The sequence below is a fragment of the Hypoxylon trugodes genome (assembly GCF_022578975.1).
Source record: "Hypoxylon trugodes strain CBS 135444 unplaced genomic scaffold F4822scaffold_10, whole genome shotgun sequence".
Taxonomy (NCBI): Eukaryota; Fungi; Ascomycota; class Sordariomycetes; order Xylariales; family Hypoxylaceae; genus Hypoxylon; species Hypoxylon trugodes.
The window spans coordinates 2020617-2043021 of NW_026250025.1; the positions used below are offsets into that span (position 1 = coordinate 2020617).

Consider the following 22405-nt stretch of genomic DNA (forward strand, 5'->3'; position numbering starts at 1 on the left):
ATATACTTGCAATACGAAGCTGGTCCTCGGAATCGTTTGTATAGAATTAGTACATTCAAGGCCATACAGGTCAGTCATCGGCTTCACGTTCACTTCAAAGTAAAAGGCAAAATATCCAAAAAGAGAGTATGTTTATTCACTTAGCAGCTCAGCTAATGAGTCTGCGATAGCGAACTATGTAAGGTAGATACCAATTTGCGTTCGCACGCCTTGTGGTCCTAATCAGAGCGGCCAAGTTAGCTGGCTCAGCTTATTTCCCTGCAAAAATACTTCGTATATGTAGGTAATTTTCATAGAAGAGAAATCAAATCCAAGCAATCAAGATAAATCAATCGCCGGTGGTCAACTGAAGATCAGGACCAAAAAGAATCATAAATCATTCTTCATACGCGCAACTTTCCACATCTCGTAATGTCAAATAACACTTCCAAAATCCATAAATCCGCATAATGCCAAAGCAATAATAAGCCACAAATTGTGTTACTATGCCAGAGCCAAACAGCGCATCATGCGACAGCAAACATAAATTGTTGCTTCAGAATCGAATATCGTACTAGGCACCTAATGTACCAGCAGCATCACCTTCAGGGTAAAAGAAGGCGACAACTGCGATGATGACGTATGTGGCGCAGAGTAAAGCACCTTCGAGATAGTTACTTCGTCCGTCCAAAATCAAAAAGTTGATGATGAAGGCCGAAACGAACAAACAAACGGTCTCGAATAGGGTGAAGTACAACGTCATAGGTTGACCGATGATCCAACCAATGATAACCACGAGGGGCGTCAAGAATAGAGCGATTTGAATCGAGGAGCCAATAGCTACACCGATTGCCAGATCCATCTTATTCTTCATAGCCACCGTGACAGCTGTAACATGTTCCGCTGCGTTACCAACGATAGGAAGGATGATTAAACCGATGAAAGTCTCTTTGAGAGCACTGTTCGCGACAACATCATCAATAGCGTCGACCATGAATTCGGCACAAGTCGCCACAAGGGCCGTAGAGATCAACAGCATAATAACAGCTGCACCGCGTGAGAGATCATCGTCATGTTCCGCAACTTCTTCGCCAGTCTTGCCAGTAAGAACTGAAACTGGAACCTGGGAAGGCATCATGGCACCGGGGCTTCTGTACTGGATTTGGTTGAGCCTCTCGGGGAGAGAATTGGTTCTGCGAATTCCGTATCTGACGCGCGGCACAGGACCGACTGGTACCGCGGGTGTGGTTCCCATGTCCGAAGGTTGGGTGAAGACGGGTGGTGCTAGGCTCTTAGCCACAGGGCGCAAAGACAGGGCACGCAGATTGTTGAAGGGGCGTCTATTTCCGGAAGGCGATACTTCAAGCATACCGTCGACGTTATCAACGGTATCGGCGAAATCTACACGGCGAGGTTCTCCATTGTTGGCGACAGGATTCTCAGCATCAGGGCCAGGAGCAGTAATGTTCTCCGATTGGAGAGCATTTTCAGCGTCTACAGAGTTCCGTGCTTTCTTGTCCCGCTTATGCTGCTTGCGTTTGGATCGCTTATGACGTTTACGATGGGCCTTAGGATCTTCGTCTTCCTCCTCAATAGCTTCGTCGCTACCTTTGGAGTTTATACGAGGGAAAAAGATAGGGCCATGGGCGGAGTCTCCGGACTTAGAGCCCTCGTGATTGGGGCTTGCACTATTCGTACCAAGTGATGAGGTGCGGGTTCGAACGCCTTCATCAGTATCTACTGATGCTACACTTGACTTTCTACGGCGGTGACCACGAATAGCTCGTCGGACACGCTTAGACATGGTTTCTCTCGAGTGGCTCGAGTTATCCGAGTCAGAATCCGACGAAGAACTTGAATCAGAATCAGAAGATTCAAGCCATGCAGCAGCAGGACCAGGTGTAGCCTCCTCATCAATGATGTGCTGGGGAGTCGACTCATACATGTATGCATGAGACTTCAACTGGAACAAAAGGTATATGATGTATACCAAAAGGAGGATCTCAAAAACGTTAGCATAATTAAACGAGTGAAATGGGAGGTAAATACATACGACGCTAACACCATGACTAATCTTTAGAGACTCGCTGTCTGCCTCTGCCTTGTCCTTGAATGATGCATGGAAAGCAGTCTGACGGGGTTGTTAGTCAAATCTTTGAATCAGGTTACTAGCTTGACTTACCGGCAACATGAGACTAATCACACTCAAACTGAGTAGACAGGCGCTCATTTGCGTGACAGTGCTGTTGTAGATCTGAATACGTTAGTCGGTGCATAATCGGCGCGATATTAACGGTCGACAAACCTGCTCACGGAATCGAAGACCACCGAGGAAGAAGGCCATGCCCAGAATAAGGAGCAAGTTCGCGAGGATGGATCCTAACAACGATGCCTGAACGATACGAATCTCGCCCTACAATAAGTCAGCAATAAGAAACCACGATATTTAGGTAGAAAATGCTTACCTTGACTAGAGCAATGCTACACGATTAAAAAGTCGGGTTAGCAATTCATCAATTTCGAATATTTCATGATGGTTCACGGAATGGCGGGTAGTAAGCTTACATGCTGTCAATATGTTAGCAATCACGAAAATATCAAACTTGGGCTTCAGTGCTCACAAGATAATCAATTCAACAGCATTGCCAAACGTCACGTTGAGCAATGCACCGATGGTATCACCCATCTTGCGAGCTACGGACTCCGTAGCATGGCTCAAGAGGGCCGCAAGTGGGATGATAGCAACGGCGTTAACACCGAAAGTAGCCCCGGCATTTCGATTCGGAATATTCGCAATGGCAATTCCGATAGGTACGCAAACCAAGAATATGTTGATCCAACTATGGAGGAGTACCTTTTTGAATTCGAGGGCGGTTTCGACGATGAGGTTGGGTTTCTTTTTAGGACCTGCGTCGTCTACGACAGACCCCGACCCCTCCACTTCAGGTGACGACGTAGTTGACTTATTTGTACCTTCGGTATCCTGTTCGGTTTTCGAAGAATCTTGACTATTGGTTGTGAAGCCATTAGGGAAGCCCTGTTGGCTATTGAGGTTGCCGGCACTAGCATTGCGGCTCTTCTCCGAGGGTACCTGAGATGCTACGGCGGCGGGTGGATTATTTAGGGGAAGGATAGGATGGCTGTTGGACGCGGTTGGGTTTGAAGAGCCTCCATACGCGTGACCACGTGCCCATGAGCGTATGCGATCTATATAAGAGGCCTTATCAGTCGAACTTTCCTTCATCGATGTATGCGGCTTTGGCAGATGCGACGCCAACGTCGTGGATGTTCTGTAGAGAGAACGGAAAAAGAGAGGGGAGAAACGTGTAAAGAGGACGTATTGTAAAGAACGAGAACAGGCCTAGACTAAATAGGCATTAGAACCACTTGGAATTTAAGGAATGGCAGGACGGGATGGTGGCGTGGGGAGTGCTTTGATTGGAGAAGTTCAAGGCGTAATCTGTGTTTATCAGGGGTAGACGGAGTACCCCTGGTAGTTATTGGTTCCCAGGGAAAAGGGCCTGAAGAAGTATGTACCGAACAGCGGTGCTTCAGCGAGAAAGAGACGGGTTTGGTAGACCGGCTTGGCAACAGGTCACTGGACCCCTGTGAGTTGATAACGTATTAATTCAAACTGTGTGGATTCTCGCCTTGCTTTTTGGGATGGCAATACAGCGTTTAGATCCACCTGAGGCTGGGTTAGGTACCTAAGCCGCTGTTATATGTGAATTATACGTTTTAAACGTCTTGAAAGTCTAATCGGGATGGATTTAAGGCATGTAGCTGATAAAGAGTGTATTTTCTTTTCTTTGTCTCTTTGTTGTCGCTGCTGGTTGTTCGTGGTGGTGATCGAGAAGAATAAAATGAATTACAATATTTCAAAAGTTGTAAAGTAACAGTAGTCATAAATGAAGCATACCCAGATTTCAACAGATAGGTGACTCCTCATCGTTCGTGACGTCTTTCCCGACAATACAGAAGCCGGCGGAAGATCCCCCCCCACTTGGAAGTCGACCGGAATTAATGTAGCGTCGGATGGATACATTTAAGGGGTGTAGATAGATAAGTAGATAAATACATAGGAAGATAGGTATGTACCTATACGAGGATAAATGTAGTGTTTCGATCTCATCGGAGGCAACAATTGTGCGTGTCTCGAACACTAGCGCGTATAGGTAGGGATGTATGTATATAAATGTGAAGAAAATAAATGCGGAAAGATAGTAGATAGTAACTAAAGAAAAGGAAAACATACGCATGCTGTTTGCCGCGATAATCCTAGAAGAGAGCACTGCCTACTTGGACAGATACTCTCTTCGATAAGTGTAAAGATCTCCGAGTGCTTCTAACACTCTAGACCTTTGCTTTTTTAAGCTGCTATCTTCTTCCTTTCTTTTTTGTGCTTCTTCGTTAGCAATTTCTGTGTGACAATAGCTGTGCGGTGATATCAGCAATTCCGTCTTGCAGGGTGGGATTCTTTTTCTTTACCTCCGACCGTTTGCTACGAAGGCCCTAGCAACCTGCAACGGATTAGGGAGCGGAACGGAATACCGCCTCACTTCTAGCGATACAAAGTGCGGGCGATTCGCGTCCCACACTGTGCCGCGTATGTGCAACCCAATGAGCGTGCGTAGGGCTGACGAGCTAGCTACCTAAGTAGCTTTCAACGGCTGTTATAAATGCGGTTAGGCTAAGTGCTTTGATGTTGATACGTGTATGTTCTATTCGGATTCGGATTCGGACTTGTTTAAGATGAGCGAGAGAGATATGAATGAGTGGATGTTTTTTGGTCAGAAATTCGCTATTGTAGATTCTAGATAATGGATTGTAGACTGATGATGCACGCTTGAGATGTGGCTATGCTTTTTAAACGATGTAATGGCTAGTTGTAGAAAAAGAAAAAGGATGAACCTATTAAATAGACCCACCTTAAGTATGCTGAAATGTAGATGGAAACAGGAACTTGATCATTGTTTGCTTGTATTATGACATTCTCGAGCCACAATTCTTGGCTCATTTAGAGTTAAGTACATTATATAAGTAAGTACATATACACTTGTTAATGGTGTAAGAATACATAAAACGGATCATTGCAGTAATGCTTCGTCTGCCAAGACCCTGATTATGCCACAACCCACGTGTTGGAGATCCCATGACGTAACAGACTAAATTGATGCTGTAGTACAAGCCTAGTTTCCTTCGATAATCGAGTAGCTTCGATCTAATGTTTAATATTATACTTCACAACTGCATTATGTACATTCGATTTAGAATTATTATCCTGACAGGTGATCAATTCCGTTATCTTCAAATCTGTTCATTTTCAATCCCAATTAGAAACCGTCAAGATGCCAAGATTTTAGCGTCTTTGAAGACAAATTCGCCATTGTGATATCAACTAGCCAAGATGACTCCTTCACACTTGGCTTATCATCGCAATTTAACATTACCAAACTGCCAGATTAGGCGTTGACACCAACAAGAGGGTTAGGTACCTTGTTGTTGGATTAAAGTCGCGGCATCTCGGATCTCCGTCGTTGATAGATCTCTCATCAAGCATTTGTCTATGCGTGCGGAGGTATCGGCTCGGATGTAGCCAACAACACACTATGGAGAGTCGGCCTCGGTTTAAGTATCCAGTGGCCTTTATAAGATATCCCTAGATATATACGTTCCCTGTTATCCCATTTACATCTGTAGGTGGAAACCAATCGCGATGTTTTCTTGGTTAGCATAGGCGTGCCAGTATGCTGTGGCACCTATGGAAAGATAATCTTTTAGCATGCGCAGAGCTATAATTGGATGGTATTCACCAGTGGGCTGCTCTACTAATACGATTACGGCACAGGCTTACGAGATGTTGGTATCGATTACGGTATGAATGCCGAACGGATTTCAGTAACTACCTAGGTACCCAGGTACGTATGCTTCTCTATTGCTATTCTTCATAATCAATGTCTACTTCCAGGAGCGTTGAGTTCCTACAACCAGAGTCTAGCTTGTAGGTTGCTCATTCATAAAGACCAATCGTGGGATAGCCCTCTACAGTCGTAGTCTGCGAAGGAATTACGAAAAGCAAGGTACGGCAACTTGATACATTCTTTTGGACGCTTGAAGGCATTGACTTACAGTTAGTGACACCTGAGTTTCTCCAAACATAGAATTATCTATGTAATGACGACGTGATGATAACCGGTTGCAATTGCCCCCTTTCCACTCCATATTCGACGCGGTTAATGGGTGATTTCTAGACAACTCGAGCCCTTACCTCCATTCACATGTAGATAATCATGGATGACTATAGAGTGGCTTACTTAAAACTGTCGATTTTATACCTACACACGAGGCGGCGATACTTAAGTTAAAGAATAACCACCATAATCGCACCCCTAATATCAAAACGTGAGAAGTAGCAATATTCTATTCCATAGACTCGAAGACACACTTAATTATCCTCGAAATTTCACCATTCCTAATCATCATCCCCAACAACCACTTACCACAAAGAAACGAAAAACCCGGGATAAATATTAATTCTTCCGTACCTATCTGGGCAGGTAACAGCACCGAAAAACATTCCCATGTTCCAACATCAAACCCCTATTGGCTGTATACCTAGTCGTAAGCAATCCTATAATTGGAGTCGCATTATATAAGAACCGAGAGCTGAGCCTCATAGAGCTTAAGTAATCTGAATAACGACGATCGTACTACTTGATATCTTACCTTCATGATGTATGAAAATATGGTGATGGCTTCTGTATGGTAGAGCTACACTACGCTGAGCTGCGAGCTAGGTTGTCGGAGTTGGAGTACTTGAAGCCGAGTTTCCGTTCTTAACGCCGACTACTTTGCTCGGAAACTCGCCTACGATTATACCTGCGAGACATCACATCACACAATCCTAAAATCAAGCGCCTTGTCCATTTATTTTATTCTTTTCTTCTAATCAGCTTCTCTGGATATAACATCTCAGTACGCCTATTCCCCTCACTTACCCTACTTCTCAAAGAATCCCTAGCAAATTACGAAGTAGAGTTGGAGATGGCGAGATGTAGAATGGTGGGGTTATATACAGATCCATTCTTCCGTTTGGCTTTTTCGGTACAAACCCGGGTATACATTTCCTGAATAAAACATTCGCCTTGAATAGCAAAACATTGCCACGCCACAAATTCACTCTTCTACATCCGAAAACTCCTTAATCCGTGCTCATCCATGCGAAACCCGAAAGTGAGACCGCGATGATAAGAGCTGTTAGGATACCGGCACCAGCCTTATCGCCGCCTGTAATAGGGGCGAAGGTTGGCACAAGGGGTTCATCGGAACCGGCGTTGACGTTACCGACTGATGTACCACCGGTTGAGTTGGTAAGAGGAGGTGCGACACTAGGGGAAAGAAGACTGATCAGGGAACCTAGCACGTTCATCTGCTGACCAGCTCCAACTGAGTTGTCGAAGACACCAGTGTTCCAGTGGAAACCACAGAATCTTCCGTTGTCACCACCAGTACACTGCTTGACAGCAGCTTGTGTAGACGCCTTAAGCACCGGCATGATCTTTGTCTGCGTGAAAGGCGCAAGCTGCATAGTAGAACCCATCCACCGGGCTGTGTATCCCTTGAAAGACAACATGTCGGCGTTACATTTCGTTCCTTCGCAGGAGGGCTCGTACGCGATATTATCGGGGAAGAAGGTCTGTAGCATGCGATCAACAAGGCTGTTGATACGGTCCTCCCAAACCTGCGAGCCATCGGTCTGAAATTCAATGTTAGCAACCAATACGAATATAGGTGATTCTGGCGAAACATACATAGTTGTATAGAAAGGCGGCACCTTGCAACAACATAGCAGAGTTGTAAGAGAACTGGGCCTTGTTCAGGTCGGTACAATCGGGCAAATGGGCACCGTCATAAACTTCCCACTTGTCCGAAATGTATCCGAGGTCCTTAATGATATCCCAGGTCTTGGTCGCAAGGTCAGCGTAGGTGGAGTTATCCGTGTAACGAGCTAATCGAGCACCGATGTTGAAGTAGCACGCATTTGCGATAGCTATCATCTAGTTAGTATACAAAATTCCAACATGGTTATCTTGGATAGACCAATAAGCTAATCCGACATACTGTTGATATAGTTATATCCGTTGTTCGAAGGGTAAACCTGCCATCGCAGACCCCACTTGCATCTACCGCTTGGTACTCTTCGATCCTCGTGCGTTTGTTCGTGGAATACGGCTTGCGCTAGAGATAACCATTGCGCCTGATCTGGTGGTGGATCCGTGTATCCTATCTCGGTAGCCAACATCGCCGATAGCGCCCAGAAAGCCTGGTCATCGTTACCCATGGATGCGGTCCAATTGGGAGGCATAAAGTCTTCGTTGGGACCGACTTGCCATAACAGAGCTTGAGTTATGAGATCATCGAACGTTTTGTCGCCGGTATGGTGTCGATAATCTAACAATGCACCCCACATAGCACCTCCTTGCCACCAGTAGTAATCACCATCGGGAGGAGGTCCAGGTAGAATACCAGGTACCATTCCTGGTTCGTCGCCGTGATAGAAAGTGAGAAGGTCTTCGGCGACTAGGGCGGCTGCCTTCTTGATAGAGGCTAGAGAAAGACGATATGTTAATTGCCTCCGCTACAAACAGGAGACACGACAATGATTGGGATACGAAAAACATACCTGGATCATCGAGATCTACATCGAGAGCTGCATATGCTCTATCGGCAGCTAGGCCAAGGACCGCTAATAGCGGTGTCGAGAACTTCACCATGGTTTGCGAAATGCGTCGGATCGTGAGAATGGGTGGTAAAAATGAGCGAATTGAATGTTTGATCACCAGGAAGAGAGAGGCGAGAAAAGAATAGAAAATCCGGACATAGATGAATTAAGCTAGTACGTAAGTAATGAACGTCTCATCCGATTAGGGATGAATGTTGTAAGTATATCGATTATGATTTATTATTGGTAGACGTGAGATGGATTTGGGACTTGAATGATAGTGGGAACTCGACGTCAACGAAAGAACGCGAAAAAGGTAAAAAGGACAAGACAATTACCACTTCATCGACCTGACTACATTAGGCAGAGATAGAGAGAAAATGAGAAGGCCATGGTTTAGTTTGGGATTCAGGAGGCGACAAGAGAGGGAGGGTCGTGGATTAACCAGTCTTGGAGCTTGGCCAAGAGAAAGCCCAGACCATCGTGGAGATTGTATGGATTGTATGGATTGTATGCCGAGAGAAAAATAATTATGGGAACGGAATCTTGGATGAACAAGGGGGGTCTGCAACCGGGATGAGCGAATCAGGTAAAACAACTTAACCTTTTAGGCTTGCCTTAACAGTTTAAGAGTAAGCATGGCCACAATGCCTAGAACACCAAGAACTTTGAGTACGTATGTGTAATTCTTGGTATTCTTGTGATGTTCGTATTTTGAAGAACTAAAAAATATTTGGGAGTTGGTTGCTGGAGAAATAAACTCTAGTGAGAAAATGAAATAAAATGCCAAACAAACCTTAGTCATGGTAGATCAACCCCAAATTGATGCAGATTACATAACCATTTTAATACATAATGTATGAATCTAATAAGGAACGGTCCCTGAATTTCAAAGGTAAAATCATTCTAGGTTGAATTGGGCAATCAGAAGCCTCGCCAATGGATATACCCCTGGTGATCTTGGCGCCAGTATCGCCAAGTCGCGCTAATCCCCAGATGGACTAACTCATCTAGGCGCGCGCCAGAAGAACAAGCCAATAAATTTGAAGTTGTAAATACATATGTACTTGTGTACATTGATTTACATCCTCACATACATGAAGAATCGGTCACCTGTTCAGCTTCATTTATGAGATAGACGATTGTGAACAAATGGTTCAAATATAGACTGATATCCCTAAGAGCTGAAAATATTAGAAGCGGCGTTCTGTGTGAGGGATAAGTACGTCTGTGTTTCTGTGGCGTCTCGCTTGTGTCCCTTGATTCGCTTAGAATAACTGGTTTAGTATTTTAATGCCCATAACAAATGCGGTTTTTCGTATAGAAGAGAGTAGATATTCGAACTTCGCTCGCATCATTTGGTGGCAAGAAATGGATTATAACCCATGGTGAACCAACACTGGCTCACTTGAGCTCGTATTTTCCAGCGGCGGTAAGTGTTATGTATGTTGTACTTGTAAGTACAGCGCCTTGCTTGAATTCCAGATGCATATTACGTTAGTTATTTTGGCATCATAGCGGCTACATAAGTACCTAGATAAAGGGCTATCAATGCTAAAAGGCGTTTTTAGTGCGGCACTACCTAAGGCTCTAGACGCGGAATAATAATTGCACTGGCTCGAGGGGCTCAAAATTGATTTTTCGAGCAAGAATGACGAATTTTGAATTCATCACTATCTATGATTCTGCTTGATGGGATACCAACTATCCCATCCGCGAATGCTACCATAATCTTCTTATAATCGATGCAATTCGCACTCGATCTGGTAGAGTAAAAGTGTTCCCTAAAGACTTCCGAGACGTTGCAACAAAGTCATAAGTATGACCAAAACCAATCCAGAGTTACGACTACCACCCCTTATCTTGCTAGAGTATTATTACTCTAGTGGAAATTGAGTAGAGTAAGGGAGGATAGAACTCGGAATGCCACCTCTTCTCAAGATGCTTAGACGTCGGGTATCTGAATATGCTGAAGTGAAGAAGAGAAAAGAACGATCAAAATCAATCGCTCCATAAAAGCCCAAAGCCGGGTTCCTCCAAAACAAAAGCCGCCTCCTTTCCAATTCTTATACCGATCTCGTTCATGTGGCTATATGTATACTGGATCTTTCCAGATATGCCCCCTATTTGTCAAAACTCCTGTTCCTTAACGCCCAATTTAATGATGCCAATAACGAAAGTCGTGAATGCAATGGATATCATGTATGCTCGTATGTCTTTTTGTTGCCTTATGACCAAATGGATGAGACGTGGTTTGTGCCTGCCATCCACGTCGATGAAATGTGAGATGTTTGCCTTCCAATGAGACAACCTTGGGTATATACTGGGCGTATGCCGCTAGCTAGCGCCGCGATGATCCGGAAGTTATGTGTCGTGTTGGTATTGAGCGAGACACTTGAAGTTTAACGACCTTTGCTAGCTCGAAGCAACTTAGTTCGTAACCACAATATGAACATAGTCCAAGTACTCTGAGTCTTCTTTTTAGCCTTGTTTTTTCTCTTTGAAGATTGAAAAACAACGCTTTGCGCACCACCGGCCTCGTTACCGAAAGATGGGGGGCTTCTCGCGTCAAGACTATCGTAGTTACTACTAGCGAATCTCTCAGCTTCCCCTAGAGGGCTAGGCGCATTCTTCCTTGATGTACCAGGTCGTGACATGCTAGTACGAGAAATCGCTAAACTCGGTCGCCCGCTGCTCGCCGCGCTGAATTTCCTATTGTGCTTTCCACGAGCGATCGCTTCTTCTAGCTCAGCTGCTTCTTGACGAGCCACTGCCGCCATATGCTCCTTGTGTAATGCGGCCGCATGCTTCTCTAATTCGTGGGCGCGCTTGTTATCAGCTCGTTCCCTACGCTTGATCTCCTCTCGCGCATACTTCTCTTCTTTCGCTTTTTCCCTTAGCTCGAACTTACGGCGAGCCTCTCGAAGATGTTCTGCACGAGTTGCGGTGTCGAGATCGGACTTGGCGCGCAAGCGTGGGAAACCGGCGGCGTCGAACGAAGAGCGCAAAGGGGACATAGGGGCCGTAGAGCTCGCCGGGGAACCAACAAGATTAGATGCGGCGTTTGTTACCGAGCTAGGCGACTCTAACATGCAATCAAGGTGTATATCTGATCGACTCGAAACGTTGGCCAGGCGCGAAGATTGTGCTGGAGTAGTGGATGCGATGCGTGAAGTATTGATTCGGAGGGAGGGCGGTTGGTGTGGAGGGTGAGGCGAAGAAGGATACGCATTGTGTACATCGGAAAATGATGAAGTACGTTGGCTGGTGGTTATGGATGGGCGTCGCAAGCCCAAAGATGGTTGCGAAAGTGAATGGGGGCTCGTAGGGTGATTGTGAAGGCTATTCCGACTACTGCTACTGTTGTTATTAGGATTGTTGTCCGTGTCGTTATCCTCGTCTTCGGTGATATCGAAAAAGGATGTTTGCGAATTCGCATATGACAATGGTGGGGTCGCCGTTCGAGGAATTTGTTGGAAAGGATGCACAAACGGTGTTCCGACCTGGTGACGCGGTCCTGAGCTGCTCGATGTCGCGACAGAGATGTGACTAGTGCCACTTATTGATCTTGAGTGATTGTATCGGCGAGTTTCCACCGTATCGTTAAATGTGAGGCTCGTGTCCTTACTCGACTGTTCGTAGAATCCACCTCCGCTTCCACTACTTCCACCTCCTATTCCCGCTCCTCCTATCACTACCACTCCTCCCGTCCGACTCTCGTGACTTCGATGTGGCGCATCTTGGTCCGACCATGCCCTATCCAGATCTAATGAAGTTTTTTCTGATTGTGACGAAGATAGTTTCTTCAAAATGGGCTTGACCGCCGTTTTAGCTCTCGACTTGCTTATTTTATTGGCCGAGCCATGCGCACCAAACCCAGACATACTTTGGATGGAAGCCATCGTGCGCGAAAAATACTATAACGGTAGCCACAAGCAACGTTACAGAACTGTACGGAAAAAAGTATATGCAAACGTATATATATCTACCGGATTATATATACGCATACATATACTTTATAACTGTCGCGAAACCATCGAAGAGTTTATAAACAAGACAGATCGATTTTTTTTTCGGTCGGACTTAGGCGCGACCGACTTTACTAGTGTCGCGCGACAACAGTGAGTAAGAAGGATGGGCTCGCAAACAGCCAGTAAAGGCGGAATCACCGGAATAAAGACATCGGATAGGATCGGCAGGTATGACAAAATAAGAATCAGGTGCGTAGGTTGATGGTTCGAATAATAAATCACTCAAGTAGAGCGAAGATGACTAAGACCAACGAGAGTTGTGATCAAAGTGACATCAACAAAAACAACGATCTCATCTATTCCGTGATGACTAGCGCGATGGTAGTAATGGTGGTGGTTATTTTACCATGTGATAAATATTGATCGGAGGGATTGGCCGAGCATTAGGGATTTGAATGGGGGTGGGCGGTGGAAAGCAAAGCGGTTTGCTTGGTCAATACAACAATAACAACAAACACAATGGGGAGGACAAGACAGGACAAGACGGAGACGGAGCACAGCAAATCAAGAATCGGTCAGCCGAGGGCCTAGGTAAGGTAAGGTAACATATAGATAGATGGTAGGTAAGTAAGCAACAAGGCTGACTAGTAATAACTGACTCAAGTTGCAAGTCGCAACAAAAATATGTAGTATAAAAAAAGACGGAAAACTCTAATGTTTATTGAAAAACATCCTTTATTCTTGATTGATGCATGATTGTTCTTCTTCTAATAATAATGATGATGGTAGTTGTAAGAACAAAGGTGAAGAAAATGATGGGAGGATTACGAAGCGTTGCGGTCTAGGAAATCTAGGAAGAGGCGGAGAGAGTTAGCGAAAAGCTACATAGGACACTAAAGCACTAAAGCGGTTTGACCAGGCTGCCCAGGCAGGTGAAAATGGAGAAATGGGGGGAAAAGAAGAAAGGAAGGGGGGTTTTTACCGGGTTCACACTGAGTTTACTGGGGTCGGTGTTGTCGGGTAAGTCGGAGACGGCGATGATATGGGGGAATAAAGAAAGAAAGAACACGGGGGTGCCACAATCTTCAGCCTCACCATTCCATTCTATTTTGTTACATGTAATGAATGTACTTTGTACCAATTATGCGTGTGTAAACTAAAAAGTTACTTTATTTCTGACATTAAGAATTTCACCTTCCTTCCTAGCTTGCACGTGGAGGAACGACCGAGACTTCCATCCAATGCACCTTCTGAAGAGGGGAAGATGGTCGGGGATAGTCGGGGAAGAAGTAGCGACGAACCCGGAGCAGGGTGAGCAGGGGCGAACAGGGGTTCGGGGGTTCATCAACATTCTTATCGATTGCGGACATTGACCAGTTAAATATCCGCATTCCAATGGCTTTTTCCAATGGTTTGACCCTGATGATCAACATCACCGAAGCCTGGGCAGATCTAGAGCGAATCCATGGTTCGATCCTACTCAGCAAATCATTCAACAAAGTCATCAGTCAGTCTGTTAATCTGTCAGTCAGCGACAAGACCGAACAAAAAGACACTACCTAAACTTCTAGACCTTTGGTATATGTGGATATAAGTTACATGCGCAAGTACCGCAAGTACCAAGGTAGGTAGTGCGAAAAGAGAATAATGATTAGGAGATAAATAACAGTTGCAGTAGCTGAACTTCTTATCTTCGTCAGCTCCGAAAGAAGAGGGGAAAAGAATAAGACTAATGTATGTGTAAGTGTAAGTTACATGGATAATTGATTAACAAATGTCGGACTCAACGATTTAGCGTTTTACTGGGCGACGTTGGCGTCGCAAGGGGGCGGGGAGACCGTGTGGATTTGTACGTACTGTGGCTAAGTACATCATCCTCAAATGATTCGGAAATGCCCAAGAGCAATAGTTCATATTTAGTAGGCTATGAAGGAAGAGGCGTGGTAGAGGTTAAGTAATATTCCACTTGTTAAGATATACGGCAGGATTTTGTAAAGTTTATCATCGAATATCCCCAAATTGTTAGACATGTATCCTAGGAAATGTGTTAGGTAATATCCACTGTCAAAAGGTATAGTTTAGTGAGCCATACTGTGTTTGAGCCGGGATTCAACTAACCATATTATTTCCTTTCTTATTCCCGTTCCAAGTCGATAACTACCCACATGTGACAGCATCCATCTTGATATCTAGTGAAAAGTCAAAATATTTAGGTAGATTGAAGTATGATTACCTATTACTTACATTATAGGCGGTGTTCAGCTGAGGCTAAAGTTGCCATCTGTTAGGCCGCTGCGTAATTCGTCGTATCGTCTCACGACATAACTTAACCGATTGGCACCCTTCAACTTGAAGGACGAGGCGAAGTTGAACTAGTATAAAAATTCCTCATCCAGGTCATCAATCATGTGCTCGCGTCAACTTGTACCCAATTGAGGTACAAGATTTGCCTACCTACCTAAGGCATAGAAAATAAATAAAGGAAGGATATTGGGTATTGTGGCGGTGAATAGACGCATCATCCCACGCGATCGGGTAACAACCAAGCAAATCTCGAATAGATATCGGTCTTTCACATGAGTGGTAGTGTACGATAGGAAAAAGGAAAAAAGCAAATGCCAATAATTGGAAGACCTGGGGATGCCCGTCCAACCCGGTTGCGCCTGTTGCAGACTTCAATTTCGGATAGTCCCATCTCGACCATTCCCTTTGAAGCAATAAAAAAGTGACCACAACCATGATATTAAATCATAGCATGACATATTTATGACGATGATTGCTTTGTCCTCTAAACCTATTTCTGGGTAAGTCTGCAGGTAACTTGAATGATACCAAAGTAGGTACATATCGTCTTCTCGCTATCGCTATCGGCTAGCCAAAGGGCGACGAAGTTGAGATAACTAGGCGAAATGCAAGTATATCCCTTGAAACGCAGTTTGATCTCGAATGGGTATAACTTGCAGATTTTCTGCGATACTAGAATTTGCGACAAGATGGTTATCTCTTTTCTTGTACCACCCGAGGCGGCAGGACGATACGGTGAGAAGTTTTCTCGAACCTCAAGGCCGAAATAAACCGGACGCCACGATACTCCTATTAGTCTCGTTAACCAACTGGTGCAGCATGCTTAAGCCGAGTAGGGACGATGCCGAAGCGAGCCTATATATAAATATTTGTTTTGTTGAGAAATGACCAAAAAGAGGCGTAAGCAAACGATATAAAACCGTCATAGGCGATTCGACGGGCGGCCCGGGATGTTTCCTGTGGTTGTATTCTCGCTCAGACAGCAAATTCCTATAGGTTAACGAGCACGTTTCGTGCTGTACAGCATGCGACGAATAGGTTCCAACACATATTCGAAACTTTTTGCCACCGTCACCATACTGGATGGAACTTCGACCACCGACGCCGGTCGCTTGAGCCGCTCAGAATGGACGTCCACTTCCCCGCTCTCGGAGTCCGGTCCGGCGGTGCTGCGGGCTCCGCGGTGTATATGACCGGTCTAAATCACCCCTGCTCATTTCTTCCTGTTATCAAGGATGGGAGACGTATTTTTGACTGCAAGTATATCTTGTTAACTGCTTTCGTGCCGGGGAAAAGGAATCAACGAATCGATAGGATGGGCTTTGTTGGGCTAGCGCCGGGGGAGTAGGGAGAATCTATTGGATGTAAGTTATCTCGTTTAATGATTGGATATTCACGTAAACGCTAGGTATTCCTTCGTGATTGAGGAGTTGGCTTATAGGAAAAGTGTCCTTCGAGGCGAACATCAGGGTAATATTCCGTCTTCGCCTTGGTAGAGAACTTATTGTGGTTAGGCGGAATGGGTTGGGATTAGGCACAATGGAGTTTTATTTAGAGATCTCAAGGCATCGGGCATAAATCTCACGGGCTTATTCGAGTCGATCGCAATCGACGCCTCGAGTTATACGCTTCTCGTGGGTATTTCCCGCGATGGGATCCAAGTAATCAACTCGTAACACGTCGTTGGCTTGATTACCGAGTTATTAATATAAGCATGTGCGTAGTTCGCCCAAAGCACGATGGTCCGAATACCTATAGGGCAAGAAGTATCGATCCCATCGAGCTTTCAGTTCCGAGCGACTAAGATAGTCTATCGCCATCACCACGAAAAGGGATAATTGGTCCGTTAAAAGTTGTTACGGTTGGTCAGGAGGCGAGACTAGTATATGCCGGTGTTCGAATCCAACATATTCACCACGTGCGCTTTGATACGTACTACCGGCCCGCCGTTAGATGACCAGAATTAGTCTCATTGCGGTTCCAAGAGTACGTCGACGTATCATTGCGGTACAGTCACAGTACTTGCCGTTTTTTTAGCTTAGAGGTTTGCCTCTATATTCGGATGAACTCCGCCCTCTAGCCGTTCGCCACTCCATTCGACATTGTCGAGATTGGAGACCACGGAGATCGGCCCTCTCGTAGCCAGAGAAGAACACTTTACTTCTTGGCAAGCCGGCGTAAAAAAATGAGGGGAAATGGATGCCGCAAAGCAAGAAGCTTATCATACAACTGCGACCGGGGTTTTTCGACAAGTGAGAATCTAGACTGCACTGCCGAATGACCCGGGGAGTTCAAATGCGGAAAATGAAGAGCACGATGCTCCTCCTTTGTCTAGGACAGACCGTCCGGTCCCGCATACCTATGGCCCAACCGAGTAATGCCAGCATCGATCGCTTGGAGACGTGCGACCTGTCAGAGGTATGGTCGGAGACGAATGACCGGTTGGAAATCATCTATAACCATGGTAGTGGTTGCGGTATTGGCCTCAGCTGAGACCTTTTGTGCATGGGAGAAAAAAACAGGTAGAGCTCTTCATTCGTCGCCTTAGGTCATTGCAGACGATAGACCAGCGAATGGTGACGCCAAGGACACGATCCGTTGCAGGACTCGCCACAGTGGTTAGCCACTTCCTTGCTATCATGTGTTCGACGGCAGAGTCGCGGTCATATACGTAGCTCCCTCTCACTTGATTTTATTCTCGCCGATCATCCGCAACTCGTTGGTTTTATAATAATAAACATGCGCCTACATATTATTATAGCCGGAGTTAGTTACCACGAGTGGATGTCGACGGCAAGCTGGGAAATATACGTTTTTTATGCCTTAAGTAAGAATGACTAACTGTGCTGACCGCCATGTGTTTTAACCTGATGAGATCAGTGTGCTGTACCGACAAGGGGGGCTAGCTAAGCCAAGTGACTTACAGTAATGGATTGGTGTTGGCTTTCCGTATTCCTGGGGTTCCTAAGGAGCCTACTCCTGCCGAAAAGGGACATTGTTTTCGGTGACAGGGGAACGAGTAGAAAAGGGAAAATTTTTTTCTCCTCTTCCTCTTTTTTTTTTTTCAATCATAACCCTCGTGGGTTTGATATCATACCGTAGGACGAAACGTGGGGTTTGTTCACCACGGGGCCGGCAGAAAGGGCCTCTCGCATAGGAGAACAACTCACAACACCGCTGCAATATGCATGCTGTGCTTTAGGATCATGCAGAAGGCGAAGGCATCATATGAACCTGACGTAAACCAAAGGGCGGAGGGAATCGACTCACTAGCGAGGAAAAAAAAAAGCAACAAGGTACCCCCATACAAAGAGGGACCACTGTACAAGGACAGGAGATAGCTTCTGGACCCAGATATGCTGTGAAATGTCAGAATGTATACTGAATTTATCCGCAAACACAGTAATTTCGCCACAAAGTGGCCCTGGATGCACATCATCTGGATCACTTCTGGCCGGATGTGAGTTCGTGCTTCCGCGAGCCTTGTCTCCCGCTGTGGGCCAAATTAGTATTTCTAGATCTGGGTCGAGGTTCCATTGACTAATGGGACTCTGGAGCTGCCGAATACAGACATGCTGACGCTGTGATTCAGAAGCCCAGCGAAGTTCTAGGTAGGTACAGCGAGCTCTCTACCGTCTCTGGTAAGTCCTTGCAGAAAAAAAGGTACATCGGCCGGTTTCTTGTATCTTTTTATTTCTTGGTTGTTTCTGCTGGGTACCATCGTTACTATCTTCGGGGCGTACGCACGGGTTGTCTAGGCGGGACATTGGACCGCCTAGACAACTTGGGACTGGTGCCATGTAGGTAAAAAAGACGGGCTGCGAACCGCGTTGTTGCTTTTTTTTTTTTTCGACAGAAAGCTGGCCATGTACCAGTAGGTCATGAACCTCGGTACGAAGGAGTACCCTGCAAGTACCTCCCCGTTATCTTCGCCCCGTCTGCAGAAGGGAAATGAGACGAGGACAACGTGGGCGGCCATGCTTCCCTCGGAAGAATTCACTTCGGTGGTTAAGACCACGCCCTTGTGAGGGTGTGAGGTATTAATCCAGGCCCTGTCGTATAAGCGAGGGTTGTGGTTGCAAAGAGGACCACTTGGGACCCAACGCCGGACGAGGATATGAGGTGGAACAACGATGATTTGCCCGTTTTCCTCCCGGCGATAGGTAGGTCATAAGGTACCCCGAAGACTAAGCTGCTGACGTGATGGACTGATGTTGGAATGGAAATAAAATGTCCAGCGCAACGTCGCTGCCGTCGGAGCCCGCCTCATCTAGCCGCCATCCAAAGAACGGCGCACAACTTTTTTTTTTAGGTAGGGGAGATGACTGCCGCACAAAGAGATGCCGCGCTCTCTCGATTGCGAGAGACACGATCATTTCTTTTTGATCGTCTGCGGACCGCGATTCCACGGGAAATTTTGTTTGCTGAGTGGATCCGGCTCTTGTGCGACGGGTGTTTTGGGTAACCAAAAGAAGAGAGGAGGCAACAATAAGGGGAGGGTGAGGTACGGTACGGTAGAAAGTATTGACGAGGTAAAAAAGCGTTTTGACCTTTGACCTGTCATGAGTTAGGATTGGAATCCTGGTGCCGAAAATACCGAATCCATGCTTTTTGGTAAGTTGCTGTTTTATATGTAATAAAACAATTTTTTACGACCCTGCTTGGCAGGTATGGTTTTTATTCCCTTTTTTCCCTTTGCGGCCGTTGTTTGACCTGCGGCCCTCGGTCAGCGAAAAAAGATTCACCAGAAATTAGAACTATGGTTATCTTTTTCTGTTGTGCACCGTACCTATTAAGCAGGTAAAATTGTTCCAGTCGTCCGAATCGAGATCCATGAACTATCCGGCGGAAAAAAAGGGGGGGATCATTCATGCAAAGCTGCATTAAAATAAAAGAATGATATCTTCTTGGACGCGTTGAAGGTGGCGGATGGTGAAGAACAAATTAAAGAATTATACACCTTTACCGAAAATAGCTCACCGATCCGACCTACCCCTAATAATATTTCCAAACTTCTACCTGTCGTCCGACGGAATGAGCATTAAGCCCATCTCCGCTACCGGTGAAATTTTACCATGCCTTCCTTTACTGAACATTGAGAAATACCTCATTCGGCTGAACGGTAAGGACGTGGGTTTTGCAACTGAACCATGGTAGTAAAAGCGATGGTCACGTTCCTTCGATGCTGCTGAACCGGACTACGGACTTTAGAGCCCCATCGTGGGCCTGTCCGCTCGGTCTGTGTGCTTCGGTCTGTGGGCAAACCGGTCAGGGGCCACACGGTCAATAGTGGTTTTTCATCAAAATGGGGGTCCATTTCATAGGTCGGACCCAGTCTCTTCTCCACAATCTCCCCGTCGCTAAAAATGGCGACGGGAAGATCCTGATCATCAAAGCACGAAAGAAGCGACGAGGTGGTTCGCCGACAACACGCGTATCCCTTGTTCTACAGTTGATTCGTCAGAACTTTGAGACGAATGGTAAGGTAGTAAAATAAGATGAGTCGCTAACACGATGTGTACGTACCTTACGTAGCGACGTCGTCTTTTCCATGTACTCGGTACTTACTTGGAATTTTTCCTTTGACGAGAAGGATAAGCGCAGACAGCGTGTTATATAATATAGGTATTATTATTAAATCTTGAAAAAATAAATAAATAAAGGGTATTCATAAATTCAAGTTGGGCACCGTTTTCACTGACTGACAAGGCATGTAAGTGATTATTAAAAGGTATCAAACCAAGCAATTAGATTCGCATCCAAGTCGGAGATTTCTAGCCTGAATAGCGAATAGCCCACACGAGGGCATCCAGCATTCGGGTAGCAAACCAAAATGTACACACGTCAAAGAGAATACGGCAATGACATATCACAAAAATAATCGACATATAGACAACGATGCCGGAGGCTAAGATATGCATGTAGCTAGCTCGACCGAAGAGGACCGTCGGCTACATGGTAACTTAAGGGTAATACGTGCCAAACCTTGTTTGATAGATAGATGTCATACAACCGGCGTATTCGCGCCTTAGAACTTCTTGGACGGAACTGGCATGATACAGGGTGTTAGCCCAGCTGCAGGCGAGTCCCGATTCAAGATTGTTGGATATCCGGTATGATCAGGGTATCATTCCGGCGAACATGCTTGCAAGACACGCCATGCCTAAAGATTATTAGATTTTCTTTAGAATTCCGTGGTTGCGTGCTTTCGAAGGCATGGTTTGATGATACGCTAGAAATGAAATAGAGGACAAGACGGAACATGTGAGTACGTACAGCTCTAGCAGCCTCATCGACGATCTTGTTAGGGGAAGTGGAACAGGGTGGAATTTAAGACCGAAACTGAAAATCGAAAGACACTAAAAATGAGAGAATAGTAATAGTAAAAACAAAAAAATAAGTTCATGGACATATTATTATTATGGACCTGGAACTAGCCGGTGCAAGGTTTGTTGAAGCTCATGCTGCTCATATGTAGGCCATATCCCTGAGATGACTAGCATGGTCACAGCTTAGTGCCCCCAGGGTTCGTCCAAAAGCGTCCAGCTGCATCTGTATGTAAAGCATCATCCCCACGCTGAAGCTGTGAAGAAAAATGTACTACAGTACATCAACTACATAGCCGTGGCTTAGGAACAGAAAAAAAAAGCAATCAATATCTCTCTCAAGAGAAAAAAAAAATTGTCCGGGGCTCGTCCCACAGTCCCGTAGGTACGACGCACAGAATCAGGCCAGGGGTCTGCCGATACAAACGAAAAAAAAAAGCAAAAAGATGTCTCATCTCATCGAAAGATATACGTATGTATCCATAAGCGCATATGTACTTACCTATATCTGCTCTGGTTTTATATATCTATAATAATATCTATAATAACAGATTGACGACGAGCTTCCGTTCTGCGTGGGACTCGGGACCTCGGGTTTCACCCATCCCACTACGACCGTGTTGATGAATTTCGATTGTCGTCTCTCGTCCGTGGTCGAGATGTAACACATGGTTGTAATATACGGCGGCGATGATTGGGCGGATCCCTGGAGTTATGGCATCATGTTATGTAGGTCATACAGCAAGGCGTTGCACCGTCCTTCCGCGGCAGATACACTGGGATGGGAAATCAAGATTCGAGGAAACGAGAGATCTACAAGTCTGCATGTACATTGGTAATTGTAAGAGTAGATGGATCTGTAATGTCATTTCAATAAGGTACATGATGCTGACCGAATCCGGATTGCGCCCAGAGCACGCCCGGGAACCATGCTAGGAACAAGGCCCGATATTGCATGCCGGTACGGTAAATCAGGTTATTGGCCAATGGCTCGAGATCGTCCCAGGTTACCCCAACCTCATTATTTCTTTTTTTCGAATACATCCGGGCGATGGGCTCGCTGACTTATTTGACAAAGACAATGTGGGAGAGAAGTGAGAGAG

At 45.6% G+C, this 22405-nt stretch overlaps 5 protein-coding genes across 5 annotated transcripts; all 5 read right to left on the reverse strand.

The window, feature by feature from the left end:
* Positions 1–114: 114 nt before the first annotated feature.
* On the reverse strand, positions 115–3582 carry F4822DRAFT_419328 (calcium/proton exchanger). The gene is made up of 6 exons (XM_051459604.1): positions 2601–3582; positions 2445–2460; positions 2285–2392; positions 2162–2233; positions 2033–2110; positions 115–1981 (listed from the first exon to the last, which is right to left on the reverse strand). Exons 1-6 carry the CDS (start codon positions 3221–3223, stop codon positions 554–556), a joined length of 2325 nt encoding a protein of 774 aa, XP_051310092.1. The 5' UTR covers positions 3224–3582; the 3' UTR covers positions 115–553.
* F4822DRAFT_419330 (uncharacterized protein) lies at positions 3583–4293 on the reverse strand. Its single transcript, XM_051459605.1, has one exon. It carries the CDS (start codon positions 4236–4238, stop codon positions 3906–3908), a length of 333 nt encoding a protein of 110 aa, XP_051310093.1. The 5' UTR covers positions 4239–4293; the 3' UTR covers positions 3583–3905.
* Positions 4294–7180: 2887 nt separating this feature from the next.
* F4822DRAFT_438850 (mannan endo-1,6-alpha-mannosidase) lies at positions 7181–8753 on the reverse strand (the record flags this gene model as incomplete). The annotated part of the gene is made up of 4 exons (XM_051462570.1): positions 7181–7735; positions 7791–8029; positions 8101–8586; positions 8663–8753. The coding sequence occupies 4 exons, from the start codon at positions 8751–8753 to the stop codon at positions 7181–7183; spliced, it is 1371 nt and encodes a 456-aa protein (XP_051310094.1).
* Positions 8663–9578, reverse strand: F4822DRAFT_419335 (uncharacterized protein). Its single transcript, XM_051459606.1, has one exon. The coding sequence runs from the start codon at positions 9504–9506 to the stop codon at positions 9309–9311; it is 198 nt and encodes a 65-aa protein (XP_051310095.1). The 5' UTR covers positions 9507–9578; the 3' UTR covers positions 8663–9308.
* A 1525-nt stretch (positions 9579–11103) lies between these two features.
* F4822DRAFT_434256 (uncharacterized protein) lies at positions 11104–12603 on the reverse strand (the record flags this gene model as incomplete). Its single annotated transcript, XM_051461979.1, has 1 exon — positions 11104–12603. The coding sequence occupies one exon, from the start codon at positions 12601–12603 to the stop codon at positions 11104–11106; it is 1500 nt and encodes a 499-aa protein (XP_051310096.1).
* Between the last annotated feature and the right edge of the window lie 9802 nt (positions 12604–22405).

What these genes read in the sequence shown, in the direction of transcription:
- F4822DRAFT_419328 (XM_051459604.1), bottom strand. Translation starts at nt 3,223, where the DNA reads ATGAAGGAAAGTTCGACTGATAAGGCCTCTTATATAGATCGCATACGC. An exon ending in GTCTTCGATTCCGTGAGCAG is followed by an intron (nt 2,234 to 2,284) that starts GTTTGTCGACCG and finishes TAACGTATTCAG; the next exon opens with ATCTACAACAGCACTGTCAC. An exon ending in TTAGTCATGGTGTTAGCGTC is followed by an intron (nt 1,982 to 2,032) that starts GTATGTATTTAC and finishes AACGTTTTTGAG; the next exon opens with ATCCTCCTTTTGGTATACAT.
- F4822DRAFT_419330 (XM_051459605.1), bottom strand. Translation starts at nt 4,238, where the DNA reads ATGCGTATGTTTTCCTTTTCTTTAGTTACTATCTACTATCTTTCCGCA.
- F4822DRAFT_419335 (XM_051459606.1), bottom strand. Translation starts at nt 9,506, where the DNA reads ATGACTAAGGTTTGTTTGGCATTTTATTTCATTTTCTCACTAGAGTTT.